This window comes from Passer montanus, unplaced genomic scaffold, assembly GCF_014805655.1.
Source record: "Passer montanus isolate IOZ18808 unplaced genomic scaffold, ASM1480565v1 scaffold5, whole genome shotgun sequence".
Taxonomy (NCBI): domain Eukaryota; kingdom Metazoa; phylum Chordata; class Aves; order Passeriformes; family Passeridae; genus Passer; species Passer montanus.
In genome coordinates this window covers 15,026,921-15,043,031 of record NW_024369929.1, presented here as the reverse complement: position 1 = coordinate 15,043,031, position 16,111 = coordinate 15,026,921, and the positions used below count along the sequence as shown (strand labels likewise).

The 16,111-nt window shown below is 51.1% G+C and overlaps 1 protein-coding gene across 1 annotated transcript in view; it reads left to right on the top strand.

The window, feature by feature from the left end:
• Window positions 1–6,050: 6,050 nt before the first annotated feature.
• Window positions 6,051–16,111, top strand: part of ADAMTS17 (ADAM metallopeptidase with thrombospondin type 1 motif 17) — a 154,056-nt gene continuing 143,995 nt past the window's right edge. Inside the window, exons 1-2 of the mRNA XM_039723597.1 lie at window positions 6,051–6,161; window positions 6,761–7,101. Of these exons, the coding sequence (XP_039579531.1) occupies window positions 6,092–6,161; window positions 6,761–7,101 (411 nt within the window). The 5' untranslated portion in view covers window positions 6,051–6,091. The remainder of the gene's footprint in view (window positions 6,162–6,760; window positions 7,102–16,111) is intronic.

The following is a 16,111-nucleotide window of genomic DNA, read 5'->3' as shown; positions in this document are numbered from 1 at the left end:
GGATTTACTGACTCAGCTGGGTGTGATGGGGAGGGAATGTAAAGACTGATTGACTCAGAAGGGGGGAACTGCAGAGTAGCCCCAAGAGAAGGAGGAGGAAAAAGGGAAGGCTGACAAAACTGTGTTGTGAATTTTTAAAAGCAGTCAGAGGTTGTGCTGTGAACTCTGCACAGCTTCTGTCAGTGGCATTATGGTAATGATTCTGCACAGCTCTGCATCCAGAATGGGAGCAATCAGGAAAATCAGCATAAACGTGAGTAAAGTGTCCTGTGGGGAAAATAGCTCTGAATGGTGTTGGTGCTATCACTACACATGGAGAAAAGGTGTTTTTTGATCGCCGAATTTCTGTCAAAGTTCAAATGGTTTGACAAAGCTTTGAGGGCAGCTTGGGAGCAGCTTGAATATAACACAAAAGAAGGGTTAGGCAGTAAAAGTTCAGAGCCATGATCACCTGAGCTCAGGGGCTTGGGGCTGTTTCACTTCCACAGGAGAAAAGGGGTGTTTTACACACCCGGGCTGTGGGGCCAGAGGAGCTTGGCTTTGGGGCACAGCTCTTCCCCAGCTCTGTGCCACCCTCCAGCAGTGCCTGGAGGACAGCCCTTCCCACCTTGGCTTGTCCCCCCACTCAGTGCCTGGCTGGAGCCCCCTCCAGGGATGGGAAAGGGCCTTGCTGGCTGCAGGAGAGCTGCTCCTCTGGTGTCACCCACCTTGGAGCCCCCACTGCAGCACCTGACAGGGCCCCTGACCCTGCAATCCCTGCTCCTGGGGATATTGAGTTTTCTGTTTGTTTTGCAAGTGTAATTGGCCAAGATGCTGTGAAGGGAGGAGAGAATGCCCAAGGGAGAGGTGCTAAAGAAATAGGAAAACATTATTAAGAGTGTTTTAAGTCAGCAGTTTCCCTTATTAGAACTTTCATGGTGATGAGAAGCCACTTTATGCCTGTGCAGTTGGATTGGACCACCTGGTCCAGGCTCCAGTAGCCATCCATGCGATGGATGAAGTGCCTTGTGCATCCCCTTGGTATCATCTCTTCCAAGCCATGCACCACCTTCTTGGCTTGCAAATCTCCCCCTCTGGCTCCTTCTGTCCTGCTGTAAGGAACATGCAGAAAAGGAGAAGCCTTATATGAAATATTCATTTTGGAGGGGTGATCTTCATCCAAGGACCTCAGGTGTTGGACACAAAGGGAGATGATTGAGAGGAGATGGGAAAACACCAGATGTGGGATATTGCCAGTGCTAAGGAGGTGGCACCTGCATGAAGGGCTTTGCCATTGTCAGCTCCGAGCATTCAGAGCTTCTGCCTCCACACACACACAAAAAGAATCAATAGCATCATTTTTGAGAAAGGATTATCTTAAAGAATCCCATGGTTGGGAACTTTTTCATTTGCTCCTGAGCAAAAACCCTCTAGGCTTCTCCTAGCTCACTTTCCCAGCCTGTCAGGGGGTCAAACATGGAGTTAAATGAGAAATCAATCTCATGATTGCAGGAGCCACGGTCCAGAGAGGAAAAACCCAAACAAACCATAAATCATAACAAAAGAAAGTGCCAGCTATTCCCAGGTTCCTGATAACATCATCCGAGGTGGCAACACTGGACTTCATAAAAAGCCTGGCTGAACTTTAGGGTCAAACAATGGCAGCTCTTTGCTTTGTCCGTTTGTCCCCGCATGCCTGGGGAGTGACGCGTGGCTGACCCTGCTGAGGCTCTCTGTGCACGAACTCCTGATCCCCACCCGACCTGCACCAGTCCTGTCTGTCTGAAAATCCCAGCACGGCCTGCCCGGAGGTGGTGGAGCGCTTTCATTTCTGATTTCTCTACACAAAGTGCTGCCCGCCCTGAGGGATGGATTCTCCCAGCACCCTGCAGTTGTGTTGCTCAGCTGGGAGTATGTTCTTGTATATTCCTGACTTTTCTCACCCACTGTGGCCTGTGTGCAGTTATTTTCTGGTCCTGACACTGTTCTAAACTGATCCCTGCAAATCTTCACCAAAGTTACCCTGAAAGATTTTTCACAGACAGCCATAGCAGGGTGGGAATGGAGCCAAATGTGAAGCAACCTGGAATTTCAGGAGTCCATTCCTCAGCCCCTATCCCACAGGAATATTTTTTCTCATTTCTCAGTATTCTATGGAACAGGGTATTTTTCCCTATTGCAGCTGGGTGAAGCTGGGAGCCCCCTGGAAACAATGCAGGGGGAAAGAGTTTGCAGGGAAGATCTTCAGGGAAGACCTCATGTGATGCAATTATTGTGAGACAGAAATTGCAGACACAGCTCAGCCAAAGCAAACTCCCTGTGACAAAAGGGACCCTCTGTCAGCCTGTGGATGAAGTCCCCTGCCAGGAGAAAGACAAGGACAGCCCTCCTGCCATGGTCTTAGCTGAACTGGAGCAGGCTGTGTGCTCCCCTGAGGACACAGGTGCTGGTGGCTCAGCTCTGTCCCTGGACACCTCCAGAGTCACTGTCACTTTTCTTTCTGCTCTGCTATTCTCAGGAGCTAATGAACAGACTGTCCATGTTGAGCCAGACTTGAGAGAGGCGTCCCAGAGGGAGATTTCCTCTTGCAGGCTCGGGAGAATTCAGGCTGCTGTAGGGAGAGACCTCCTAAGTGCCTCTGCTGAGGGCTGCGTGAACAGCACTAGATGCTGGTGACTCCACCTAGAATCGTTTAGGCTGAAAAGGACCTTAAAGATGGTTGAGACCACCTGTAAGAAGTGAGTCCAACATGAAGCAGCACAGCCTGAAACACCCCCCACCAGAGAAGAGCTTTAATTGAACCTCTGGCTCAGTGTGTAAAGCCAGTCTGTAAGGAAACCACTGTTGGCACCTCTGAAACTACTTGTGTTTATTTGGCTGATGATTTGAAGCTACAAAGGAGCTTTTGTTGGTCCCTGCTTGTCACTAAACGGTCTCTGGCTCCTTTGGGGGGTCATTTGCACAGGTAACAGCGGCACCTGCCAGGTTCGTGCCCAAGCAGCCTGGCCAAGCTCTGCAGCGCCCGGAGGGGAGGAAATTCCCGATTCCCAAAGGCTGCAGAGAGGGGAGGAGCTGCGGGGAGAGCAGGAAAAGCATCGGAGTGTCCCGGCAGGAGAGCAGCACCTGTGAGGTCGGGGAGAGGAGCAGGACAGGAAGGGTTTGGAGAAGGGAGAAGGCTGAGCAGTGGCCAAGTTAACCCTTCCCATGCTGGCATTTTCCAGCAGCGAGCCAAGTGGCTGCTCGGGAAGATGGATATAACACATGTCTGCAGTCTCCAAAGGGTTATTAACTCTGCAATAATGGCCATGAAACTTGGCTTCCTCGTCGTACATTTAAAGTTGAAAAAGAAAAAAAAAAAAAAAACCAAAAAAACCCCCAACAAAAAACAAAAAAACCCCACCCCAACACCAGTTTCAGAGGGGGAGAGGGCTTGTTTCCTAGGAACTGCAGGGCCAAATCCACCTCTGTGATGGTGAGAGGAGAAATCCTTCCTCCCCACCGGCTGGGAGCAGGGGAGCAATGCAACCACCACAACAGGACCACAGCCCCCTCCTGCCACACACCCCTTATCCTTATCAGAAACAATTTCAAGGCCTTTCTGAAAAGTCTGTGGTGTTCAATTAACTTTGGGATTTGGATTCAAGAAACACACCAGTGCTGCTCCTAAGACAGATTCCTCTTTTGTTGTTTGGGTATCACTGTGGGGCTTGTCCCTCGCTCCTGGCTCCAGCCCTTGGCAACACTGAGGCCTGCCTGGGATGTTGCCCCTGTCCTGGGGTTTGCAGCCTCTTGGGCTCCTGTCCAAATGCTCTGGAAGTCTGGGATGCTCCACTGGGATTATCCCTGCTCCAGTGTAGTCTGTGCCAGCCAGCCCAGCCACTGAGCAAGTCCTTCCATGCAGTAAGTTACAGACTTCTCTTTATTGGTGCCTCTCTTCCCCCACACTATTAAATTTATTCTTTCTCTGTATTGTTATTATTTTTCTGGCAGAGGACTTTGGAAGGTGGGAGAAAGGATCTACTAAAAAGTCAAACAAATCTAAGCCCCCTCGTCAAACCCTTTCGAGGCACCAGCTCCAGTCCCTCAGCAAATGAAGTCAGCTGGTGGTCTGGGTTTAAACGTGGCTGTTGAGGGCTCAGGCCAGGTTTGGCAGCTCACAAATCAAATTGCCTCGTGGTTCTCAGGAGCAGAGGATTGCCACGGGTGGAGGAGCTGTGGGGGAGCTCTGCCCCATTCTGTGCCAGCCGGGGCCCTGCCCTTGGAGGGAGGCACTGAAATCTTTGGTTCACAGCAGGTCAGGAGGGAAATTCAGGCTCTGAGGTTTTGTTTTCCATGTTATGTTACACTATTGACACAGAGCAAGGCAGCCCCAAACTGAGATTTTTTCTCACTTGAATGGGTCCGGGCCAGTCCCTTTGCTTTGGTAAATTCTTATTAGGGGCAGAGTGAAAGAGAGAGTGGGAAACACAGAGCTATTAAAACTCATCTGATCTCATGTTAATAAAGAATTTGAGCCACGGGTCTTGGCTTACTCTGATTTCGCCTGCTGGGAGCTGCTTGCAGGTCCCCAGTTTTGCTCTTGCTGCTGACCACAGGTAACACCCTCCAGGTGCCACCCCACTGGAGGGATGCGGGGCACTCCTGAGGCCACAGCAGGAGGTGGGACATGCTTTTGGGCAGGGCTTTCTGAGGTGCTACACCGGCCCATGGTGTCCATGGGGTGTCCCTTGGTGCCTGGAAAAGCACAGCCAGCAGGGTGAAGAGCTGGAGGCAGCTCTGAGATTCTGGCTCTCAAACAGCCTCTCTCCTTGTGCGGGAGCAGCTCGCTGAGAAAATGTGGCTTTTGCTGCCTGTTCAATGCCTGGAAGAAAGAGAATGGTGTTAAGGTGCTCATGTCTCTTATCAGTCCCGTTCCCAGCTCCAAACATTTTTTTCTCAGCACTCCCCCAGTGCCTGCCCTCCCTGGGATGAGCATCCAAACCTAATTCCCCTTGTTTGCAACTCAGAGCCATTCCTGCTGTCAGTAGGGCTCTGGACAATTCTCCAATTCTCGTGGAAGTGCTGCGGGGAGATCTGCCAGAGTCATTCACACTCTTTTATGGGTCTTCCTTTGAATTCTTCTACAATTTCAGGAGCAAAGTTGCAGATTTTTGCAGAAGTTTAAACTCTAGGACACTGCTCTGCTGGGCCACCACAATTTAAAGCTGCTAACAGGTTGGGTCTTGACTGCTTTCCATGACTCAACCACGCCAGGAGCACAGGATCCCATCCAAAGCCCACCAAACACAGCGGAAACCTTTCTGCTCTTGGAAATCACGCTGCTGCTTTCAACAGCCCCTGTCAAAGCGAGTTCTCCTGGTCCCTGCACAGCTCAGGACACGCAGGATGTGTCCCAGCCAGGTGGGAAGGAACTCCAGCGGCTGCAGAACCGCAGTGAAAATGGGAATTGATAGCAAAAATGCATTTTTATACCTCTTAATCTTTATACACTTTTTTTCTTATTTTCATCCACACAATGACTGAGTATGTGGGATCATTGCCCAAAATCTGTGTGTCCATATTCTGTGGTCTGGGGATGACCCTGCTGGAGCAGCGATGTTTGACCAGATGTCCCTCTGTGGTGCCTTCCAACCTAACCCATTCTATGATATAGCCAACCTAATCTTTTCCCTGATCTTCCAAGCCCTGGCACCTGCGGCTGGGACTGGGAAAGGAATGGTGACTTTCTCAAGTGAGCCGCCCTAATCGTGTCTAAGTTCAATTAGTGATGAGGAAAAGGGGAGGAAGGAAACACGACGGGGCTGCCTAGCGGCGGGATGCCGCCCTTTAGATCCCTAGACCCAGCCCGGACGTTCCCGGTGGCTCCGCGGGTCCGGAACCGGCCCCGGCTCCCGGAGCGGCCCCGCGGCTCCCTCACGGCCCGGGCCGGGGCAGGAGAGGGCGCCCCCTACCGGCCGCCGTGCCCACGTGCGTTCCCCCCGCGCGGCTCCGCCNNCCGGGGGGCGTGGCCGGGCGCGCGCCGCGGCGATCCCCGGTGCCGAGGGCGGGCAGGGCGCACTCGGGCCCCGCTCCCGTCGCTGCGCTGCGCGCTCGGCCCCGCCGCCGCACTACCATGTTTGACGGCTGCCTCCTGCCCCTCGTTGTGCCCTGCCTGCTGCTCTGCGGACTGGACGCCGGCACAGGTAGCGCTCCCTGCCGCCCCGGCTCCCCTTCCCCGGCGGCGCTGACAGGGTCCGGTCCCGGACGGCAGCGTGCGGGCGCGGAGCGCAGGGCACGCACCGCATCCCCTGCGTGGCCGCGGTCCCGGCCCGCGGGATGAATTGCTGCAGGCTTTTGTATTTTCTTTTCCTGTCCTCCCGCTGCTGCTGTAGCGTTCCATGTGGAAAGCTGCTGACTGTCCTTGGCTGCTGCTGCGGCTCGCTCTGCTTTTCCCCTTCTCCCTGCAGATTTTTATTGGGGTTGGTGAAATGCGATGCTTGTGTCTGAGCTATATATATATATATATTTAGTGATACAAGTAGCTTTGGCGTTTGCTCTGTTCCTCTCTTCCCTGCACGCTTCTGTCTCTAATATATGTGTGTATAGAGAGAAATAAATCGCCGTGCTCCGCTGGCTCCATTGTCTGCGCAGCCCGTTCAGGGTTTCCAGCGCGGGGCTGTCCGCACTGAAACCCGAGCGCGGGGCTGTCCCGGGGAGCGGGGGGTGCCGCAGCCCCCGGCCGCCCCGTCGGGCCGCGGCTCCGGGGTGCGAGCGCCTGAGCCTCTCTCCTTCTCGCCTGCAGCTGGCGGAGCGGAGCTGGAAGTGGTGATCCCGGAGCGAGTGCCGCTGGAGAAGATCCACCTGCTGCCGCCCGGAGGGGATCGCTGCGGCCCCCGGCGCCGGCGGGCAGCGGCGGAGCAGGAGGAGGAGGAGGAGGAGGCTGTGCTGCTCCGCCTGCCCGCCGCCGGCGCAGAGCTGTACCTGAACCTCCGCCGCGACCTGCGCTTCCTGGCCCGGGGCTTCGCGGTGGAGCGGCGGCGCGGGGAGGCGCGGCGGCCCCCGCGGGAGCGGCTCTGCTTCTACTCGGGACACGCGCTGAACCGCAGCGACTCCTTCGCCTCCCTCAGCACCTGCGCCGGGCTGGTACTGCCATCCCACCCCGCTCCCCTCCTCAGGGCTGGCACTGCCATCCCGGCCCGCTCCCCTCAGGGTTGGCACTGCCATCCCGCCCTGCTCCCCTCCTCAGGGTTTCCCGGCCCGCTCCCCTCCTCAGGGCTGGCACTGCCATCCCACCCCGCTCCCCCCCTCAGGGCTTCCCGGCCCGCTTCCCTCCTCAGGGCTGGCACTGCCATCCCACCCTGCTCCCCTCCTCAGGGCTGGCACTGCCATCCCGGCCCGCTCCCCTCAGGGTTGGCACTGCCATCCCACCCTGCTCCCCTCCTCAGGGTTTCCTGGCCCACTCCCCTCCTCAGGGCTGGCACTGCCATCCCGCCCCGCTCCCCTCCTGAGGGCTGGTGCTGCCATCCCGATGAGGCAGGATGCCTGCACTTCACCTGCCCTCAGCGAGGTGACCCTCCTGTCCCCTCAGCTCTCGGGCCCTGCTGAGCACCGCTGTCCCATGGTGGGTGTCCTGCCCACCCTGGCTGTCCCTGTGGAGCTGCCTCAGCCATCCCTGAGGGGCCTCAGGCCCTGCAGTTCCATTGTGGGTGGGCAGCAGAACCCAAGGGTGCTGTGGAGGAGCGTCCTGGTGGAGGGAACATCTTGTGTCACTGTCCCCAGTCATGGGGCAGGTGGCTGTGTCCTGCTGGGGTGATTTGGTGCCATCCTGGCCTGATCCTGTGGTAGCTCTGCAGCTCAGGCTCCTGCCATCAGTGTTGGCATGTTCTCTGGGAGCTGTGGTCAGGGAGCAGCCAGTGCCCCAGCACAGTCACATCCCACTCAGGGGAGCTTTTCCCACCACAAGTGTCCGGATTTCTCTGCCTGAGGCTGTGGTTTCAGGTGGTTCTGCAGGGCTGGGCTCTCCTCTGAGCATCCTGGTTGGAGCAGGTGATCTGTGGGACAGAAAGTTTCTCGGTGATGGAGAATGAAATGCTTAAGACATTGAGTAGTTTGCAATTATTGTTGATAACTTTTAAAGTACTTCAGGAAGTCAGCGGGGCATTAGGCAGTGATTCCCAGCAGATGTCCTGGGAGGTGTGCCAGTCAGAACAGACCTGATGATGGAGATTTATCCTTGAACCGTAGTGAGAACCAGTTCATGCTCTGCCCTCGGAGCTCCGGCCTTCGTTCCGGAGCCGTTTGAGGGCGCTGTGCCTCAGGATTAAAAAAACCCCAGCAAACAGAGATGCTGAGGTCTGAGTGGCACTGGGAGTTGAGCTGAGTTCCACCGAGGGCAGCTTAGAACTAATATCTGTAGTTCAAGCCTTAAATCACTAACAGCTCTATGCTTTTGCCACCAGGCGTGTTTTGTTAGTCTTGCTGGGCTTCCAAAGCTGGAAAGCACAAACAAACAGAGGAGGAACCTTTAGAAAAAGAGGAATGTAGTTGTAGGCACAGCATTAACTGCCTGAGATCAGGGAATGGAGGAGGGAGTGAAAAAGCTTGGCAAAATTCCCAGTAGGAAAGCTGAAAAAGAGACAAGACTAGTTAGGATTTGCTCACTAGTCAGCAAAAGCGAACAGCAATATTGCAGTACCTGTTTGGATCATGGCACCTCTAAGCAGTGGCTAAATTGACATAACTGGGCTGCATCAGCCTGGGATCAGTGTGAAAGCTGCTGGATTGTGCCAAAGCCCCTTGTGTTAGTGACAGTGTTGGTAAAGCTCTGCTTGCCTTTGCCTGTGCACCTGGTCCTGGCAGTGCTGGGAGTGCTGTGGACAGGTGTGTTGAGAGAGAGGTGTTTCTGCATGTTGGGATTCTCCTTTCCTATTAGAGGAATCCATTCATCCTCTTCCTTCAGATAATCACCAGGAATGGGAAAGGGCTAAAAGCAGGTGCATGGTACATTTGAGTGAGTTAAAGTTAAAACACCCTTGTGAGCTCAGAACTAGAGAACAGAACACCAGTGTCTTGAGGATTAGCCTGAACTTAAGATGGATGAAACTAAACTTAAGATGAACCTCATTAATTATTGAAAGGTTTCATTGAAATAATCCATAGCACCATGTAGATGAACCTTCTTGTTTTAGCTGAGTAGACCATTCTGGGTTCTTAAGTCTGTCTTTAAACATGAAACATCTCACATTTTAGGCTGTTTTCAGTGTTTACACAGGCTTTTGCAGTGGCCACACTAAACCAGCATCCCTGTAGTGAAAGCTGTCTAATGCAGTGGTAAGATGTTTTCTGGGATCAGGGGAATCAAAAGTTTGCCCCAAATTGTCTAGGAAGTCTTTAATCTGCCATGAGCTGACCTGAGTGCAGGTGACTCTAGAGCCCCAAATTTTTTGCCTTCTAGTCTGGCAATTTAATACTAAGACCATCACTTAAAAAAAAAAAAAAATTCACATTGCTTTCTTGAGCCCTGTTTGCTGCAGGAAGAATAAAGGTTTGCCCTCAGCAGCAGCTTCACAGGTGGGACATGAGCCAGACCTGCTGGAAAGACCTGGGTAGTGGAAACCTTGCAGCCTGTTTGTCCTGGCATTTGTCTTGTGAGCAGTTCTAGTGCATGGGGGGGTTCCTGAAAATTCCATCAGGGAATGCTCATTGGACTCTAGCTGGGTGATCAGGACATCTCCTTCAGGAAAGCTGGTTGCTAAGAAGTAGAGTGGGCAATAATGCTGGGTCCTGGTCTCCAGCTGGCTCAGGCCTTGCTGTAATCATATTCTGAGCCATGCCATAAATCATACCAAAAGTGATATAAAATGATCAGGGCAAGTGGAGTTCTAGTAAAAACAAAATCCCTGACACAGTGGCACGAAAACTGAGCTGCAGCCAGGCTGAGCAATTGCTTCCTGGTGATGGTCTCAGATTCCCAGCGTGGCATCTGAAGGTTGGGGTCTGGTTTTTGAGCTCTGCTGGCAGATGCTGCTGGTTAAGCAGTGTGTGGCTGCTGCAGTTCCTGCTTTGGGAAGGGTGGCGAGCTCTGTGAGGTCAGAGTGAGGCAAAAACTGCTCTGCCCAAGCTCTCACCATGGAGCTACAGCTACAGTGCCTCGTGTGAGGATGCTCCAGCCCTCCTGTTCCTCGTGACGGGCTGGGAATTCAGCCTAGCAGAGGCACAGGGTTCCTGGAAAGTGCTGCTGCCTTCCCCTTGGCAGCACTGGCCTCTGGGGAGTGCAGCTGTGCCAGCACTTGGATTCTGGCCACAGCTCGGGGCTGCCCTGCCCTTCCCTGCTGCTGGGCACTCACAGGCAGCTCTGCAGCCCCCAGGGACCATCACCAGAAGACAGCAGCCAGTACAGGAACTTTGTTTTTTGGGAAGTTCCAGCTTTGTAAGGCCACAGTTTAGTCACTGTCACATGCTGAAGTGCTGGACTGCAGCATCGGCCCCTTAGAGCAGGTGTAGGCTTTTCATACTTGTACCTACATTTTGGAAACAGTTACAGTTTTAAGAGTCCATGTCAAAATAAGCACTATAATTAGAAATGGAAGAAAACCATTGAAAACTGTTCAGGAACCAAAAGGTGACAATCACTGGGATGCATTTAGAGGCAGAGGTTTGATTCTAAATGACTTCTCTTCCATTTCAAAATCCAGAGTCTTTGATCTAGGGTTCAGGATTGCTCTTTGTCTTGTCTCTAAATAAGGTGGCTTATTCTTCTCAGTTGAAGTAAGAGAAGAGTTTGTGCCTCCCTCCTGTTCAGGTTAGTTCATGTAACATTTTCAGAGCCCACTTTTGTCTCCTTTGAACTTCCTTGTGTAGACTGGATTAGTGGAAATGGATGATGCACATTGCAAAGGCTCATGGAGTGAGAACAGTAATTTTTCTCTTTGTAGGGTGGAATAGACTAATTGAAACTACACCTTAAGAGATGCACACTGGATGTTGGAAAAACCTAAATATTTTGTAGTAATGTCTCATACAATCTACTCAGAGAAGAAAAGGGCTTCTTTTCTTCCAAGACTTGTGTACATTTGCCTTTAAACTTTCTGCATCTCATCTTCCAGCCTGTTAAAATATTTCTGAATGGTGGCTCTTCATTCAGGTGTGTCCTGTTCACTTGGGGCCATCCATAAACTTTGTGAGGGTGTAGATGCAGACAAGTTGATAAGAGCATCCATCTGGACTTCTTCCTCTAAGATCTCTGGAGTCCCCTGGTTTCCAGGTGGGTGTAAGTGCCTTGCAGGACCTGGGTGTCCTGCTGTGGGTTTGGATCCTGTCTGGAAGGGCAGAGCTGAGCAGGTTGGACTGCAGCCTGCAGGGAATGAGCAGTAACTCCAAGGACTCCTGGTAGAACAGTAAATCTGCTCTGTCCTTGGGAAGAAGAGGAACAAGGATGCAGAAGAGGCTGCAGTCTGGCAGGGTTAGGCCAGCCTGCAGTGTCTGGGGCAGGTGAGTGATGAAGATGAGCACTTCCCTGATGGCTGACCCTGTGCCATAGGTATCTTAGGCTGGTGAATTGCCAGTTTCACTGCAGAAGGAGCTGGTGCCTGGTTCAGAGCAGATGCTGCAGCTCAGGGAGTTCCAGCCTGGCCAGGGAAGTGTTTTCTGTGTGCATCAGGGCGGTGCTGCCCTTCAGGTGACTCGGGAGCCTCTGCTGCTGTGGGAAGCAGGGCAGAGCAGGCGTGTGGGGATTAAAGATGATACAATTTCCCCTGAGGAAACCTTCAGCTCCACTGAACTCTCCTGTCTGGGAGAGGAGCTGTCTGGCATTCATCCACAGCTGAGCCATGAGCTGAGAAGTTAAACCTCTTAAAATTACTGTGTTGGGTTTCCTTGTGCTGGGATTTTCTTTCCTCTTCCACGAGGGAGAAGATGTTGGGGTTTCCTTGGAGAGTTGGAGGCCAGAGCAGATATTCCTGGGCATGGTCTGGTCTCAGAACTGATGATTCTGGAACAAGACTTAATTTAAAGCTCTTCTTTTCAATTTGCTTGAATTGCACTTTTAAATAATAACCAAGCAAAGCTGAAACATGGTTAATAAGGGTGGGACTAAAACCCACATGAAATTTATTAAACTGTATTTGTGGGTTGTTTTGTTCTTCACTTTAAACATTAACTTCCTTTTAACTTTGAGGAAATGGTTAAACAACGATTTACAGCGTAACAGTTGAGAAATTGAGAAGGGGATGGAATTTGTCAGATGTTTAAATCTGTTCTCTTTTCAGCGTGTTCTATGTATGTAACTAATGAATACTTAGGAGCAAGAGAAAAATCTGTTAAAGATTCAGCATTTCACAGATCTCCTTCAAAGATGTTGTGAAAATAAAAAGGGCTGGAAAAACAGTGTAACTGTTGGAGAGTACTAACATGTGGGAAGGTCGAGAGCCATGTGCAGGGAGCACTGAGAATTTGGATCCCTGTTCTGAGCAAGCCCTGGAGCTGCAGTAGCTCCAGCAGCACTACCAGGGCACAGGGACAGAGCAGTGAAGCCAAGGAGGCAGGATGGGGTCACACAAAGGCTGTGCTGCCACTGTCATTCCAGTGACACTCTCTGAGGACCTTCCTCCTTTCCCTGCTGCCATTTAGCCCAAGAAAAGCTCCACTGGAAGATGATTTGTGGCAGAGGAGTAGTACAAGAGTAGATGACAGAGTGAGATCCCTGCTGCCATTTAGCCCAAGAAAAGCTCCACTGGAAGATGATTTGTAGCAGAGGAGTACAAGAGTAGATGACAGAGTGAGCAGGTTGCTTGAGTGACCCCTGTGTGTGTGAAACCCTGGATAAGAGCACATGGGAATGTTCTGGTGGTGAGCAATGTTGAGCTGACTTCTAAAATAAGGATGTGAAATATCCTTAATGTGAAAGATCTTGCCACTGTTAGGCACAGTGGTGAGTGGGGCTGTAGTGGGAAGTGTGGATTGTTGTTTGTTTTAATCAGCTTGTCAGTTTGCCTGCCTTTGGAGGCTGAAATCATTCCAGCCTTTCCTGTTAGCAGAGCTGCAGGGCTCTGGCAGCTGCATGGTCTGGCCATACCAACTGTAAAATTAATGCAGATGATGGTGAGCTCCTCTGAATTTTTGGGTTCTTGTGTCTCAGGTCCTCCAGGTTGGGCAGCAGCTGCTTTTCCCAAAATTCAGTCCCAGGATCTGGCACAGCAGCAGGTCCTGGACTTCCACAGGAGGAAAAAGATGGGAGGGAGTATCCCAACTTTTGATATTGTGTCTCAGGTCCTCCAGGTTGGGCAGCAGCTGCTTTTCCCAAAATTCAGCTGTCCCAGGATCTGGCACAGCAGCAGGTTCTGGACTTTCACAGGAGGAAAAAGATGGGAGAGAGTATCACAACTTTTGATACGCATTTCCCCAGGCAAATGGGAATTGGCAGATCCAAAGCATTTCACTTAATTGGAATGATTTCCTGAGATGTGGGAAAAGTAGCTCCACGGGTTATGTGGTCTTCTGTTTTACTTCTTATCTTCAAAATCCTTCAAAAGCCTTCTGCAGTCCCTCAACTCAGACAAGAGAACAAGAGCACAGAGCCCTTGTCCAGGGCTGATGTTTGATCTCTCCTGCTGGGATTAGCACAGGACAGGATCTGCAGGGTTTGAGGGATGCAAATGAGGAATCCATTTCTTATGGAAAAAGCAAAATAATGACCAGGCTATTCAAGTTACAGAGTCCAAAAGATCTCCTTTGGGCCAGCAGGACTGGGGACCCTTCAGAACCCAACTGGCAAGTCTGGGGGAATTTTTAACATTTTTAACTCCCTAGGGATGCTTTACAGGCCTGATCCTGCAAACCCTTCCTGCTTGAAACTCTATTTGCCTTGTCAGATTGAGCTTGAGATGCTTCCCAACGTATTCCAGGGTGAAGACTCATGGCCCTTTCTCTCCATAGGTTTCACAATTCCACAGCAAATGTGAAACATAAGTCTTTTCCAATGGTTTAAATTATTTTCACTCTTGATGCCAGAAAATTGGGATAATGTCGGGTGGTGATGAAACTGACTTCTTCTTACATACTTTTGGCACCAGCTGAGATGGTTGGCAGTCTGTCAGGAGCTCTGGTGTGGCTTTTAGTACCATGGCACCAGATTTACAACCCTTCTTCTAAATAATTAAAACCTATATTAAAAAAGGGGGCTGGTGCTACCTCCCAGCTGGAAGATTGGAACAAGGAGGGGAAGTAGTGGAGAGCATCGTAAAGGAGGCTGGAAGAACAGGTCACCAGAGCTTTTGCTGTCTCTGGAGCAATTCTGACAAAGCCCAACTTGTGATTTAAGTGAAAAGGCAGCCCTTTGGACACTCCAGGGCAGAGGGGGTCTTGTAAAGTGGTGAGCATTCTGTAGGGCCTAGGAATAATGTTGGGTTTTCTCTGTATGTAGGAAGTGCCAAGGCATTTCATCCTTAAGCAATTCCCCTGCCCCAAGAGCAAGGTCTCTTTTGTGAGGCCCCCAAAGAGGTGTCTTGTCTCCTCAGAGACAGGGAACTGATTGTCTCTGCTGTGCTTTGCAGCCATGCCCAGTGGAGACACCAACTTTTACAGTTTTCTTTTTGTCCAAGCTCTCTTTGGAAATCAGTGACCCTTCCTGAGACACCCTGAATGCTGTTCAGTCTGTGTGGCTGTCAAAGGAGGAGAGCTCTCATTTCTGCTGGCAGAAATTCCTCTTGCTGGAAATACTGGGCCAAAGGGATTTCCTGGGTGTACGTGAGGACGGGATTTGGCAGGGAGGTGTGGAAATGTGCAATATACAGTATGTATGTAATGTATATTATAAATCATATTAGTGCAGTCAGCTGTTCAACATACAGCATTTGGATGTACGTGCAGAGCATTTCTTTGGAGAGTTGCCTGGCTGGCACAGAGAGTGGAGAGGGGGGACCAGAAAAGTCTGGCCTCTCTTTTTATGTACAGGATGGGTGTTGGAGCTCTCTGGAAGCACCTTTACCTCTCAGGTGCACAATCCTGGCAGACCAGATGAGTCCTTCTGTTGTTAACAGAAGTTAAATCAGACCTCAAGACTTCTCTCAAGGGGGAGGTACATGGCAAAGCTGTGGTTTGAGACTTTTAATTGCAATATAAATAATCACTGGATTAGTGCAATGAAAAGTAAGAGCTCCTCATTGTAAATACTCACTCTGTGTAACATGTTATAACCTCAGTGTTGATTACTAAACCTGGAGGCTTTGTTAAGTTTTAAGGTGATAACTTTGCTTTCACTCTCTTGTTTTCATGCCAGAAAAGGAGTGGAAAAAGCATAAAAGAACCTTAAAAGCTCTGGGTTGTGAGCAGAGGAGGGCTCTCCTGGGGCAGAAGCTGGCTTCCAAAGGTGTTCTTGCCAGCCCTGCTGTAAGGTCTGGACTTGGTGCAAGGAAGGCAGGGATTTAGTGCTCTGACCTGGACCCTGGGGAGTTACTTAGGCAGGGTCTTTGCCTTCCTAGTGTCACTTATTCCAGGAATGGTGGAAAATCCTGACACTGGGACAGTGCAGCAGTCCATTCCTGGCTTTACCTCTGAAACACAACCCATAGCCTGCAGGGAGAGCAGAGCTGACTGTGTGGCCCTTAATGGAGTCGGGAAGAGGTATTTGGTCCCAAAAAATGCAGTGTGGCTTTACAAGTCACACTTGCATCAGTTCACTCAGTGTTCCTTGTGAGGGTGGTACCCACAGGGGCCTCCTGTGTGCAGGCAGTGTCACCTCTGTGCCCTGAGACAGTAAATGCCATTCAATAGCAGGGCAGTCCTGGCAGCTGGAGAGGTGTTTTTGAAGGGATTTCTGTTAACAGGATTTATTTGTCCTCATGTGAGCTGAGCATCTTGTAAAACACACATATTTGTGGGGCTGTGTCTGGAGGGAGAGGAGGAAGGGAAAGCAAAAGTGTTGACAGGAATCCTCACCTTTCCTTTGTGCATGTACAGTGTTTCTAAATAGTTCTCAGTGATATAAAAAATAAATAAGAGAAGCAGATGACATTCTTTAGTCTTATTACACAGGCTGAACACAACCATAATCCCATCATTTCCTCACACTGCAAACCATTGCAGTGAAATGACCTGGGTTTCAGACCAGGCTGGATAGACAAGGCTTGGGCACCAAACTGATGGAGTTTTTTTCCTT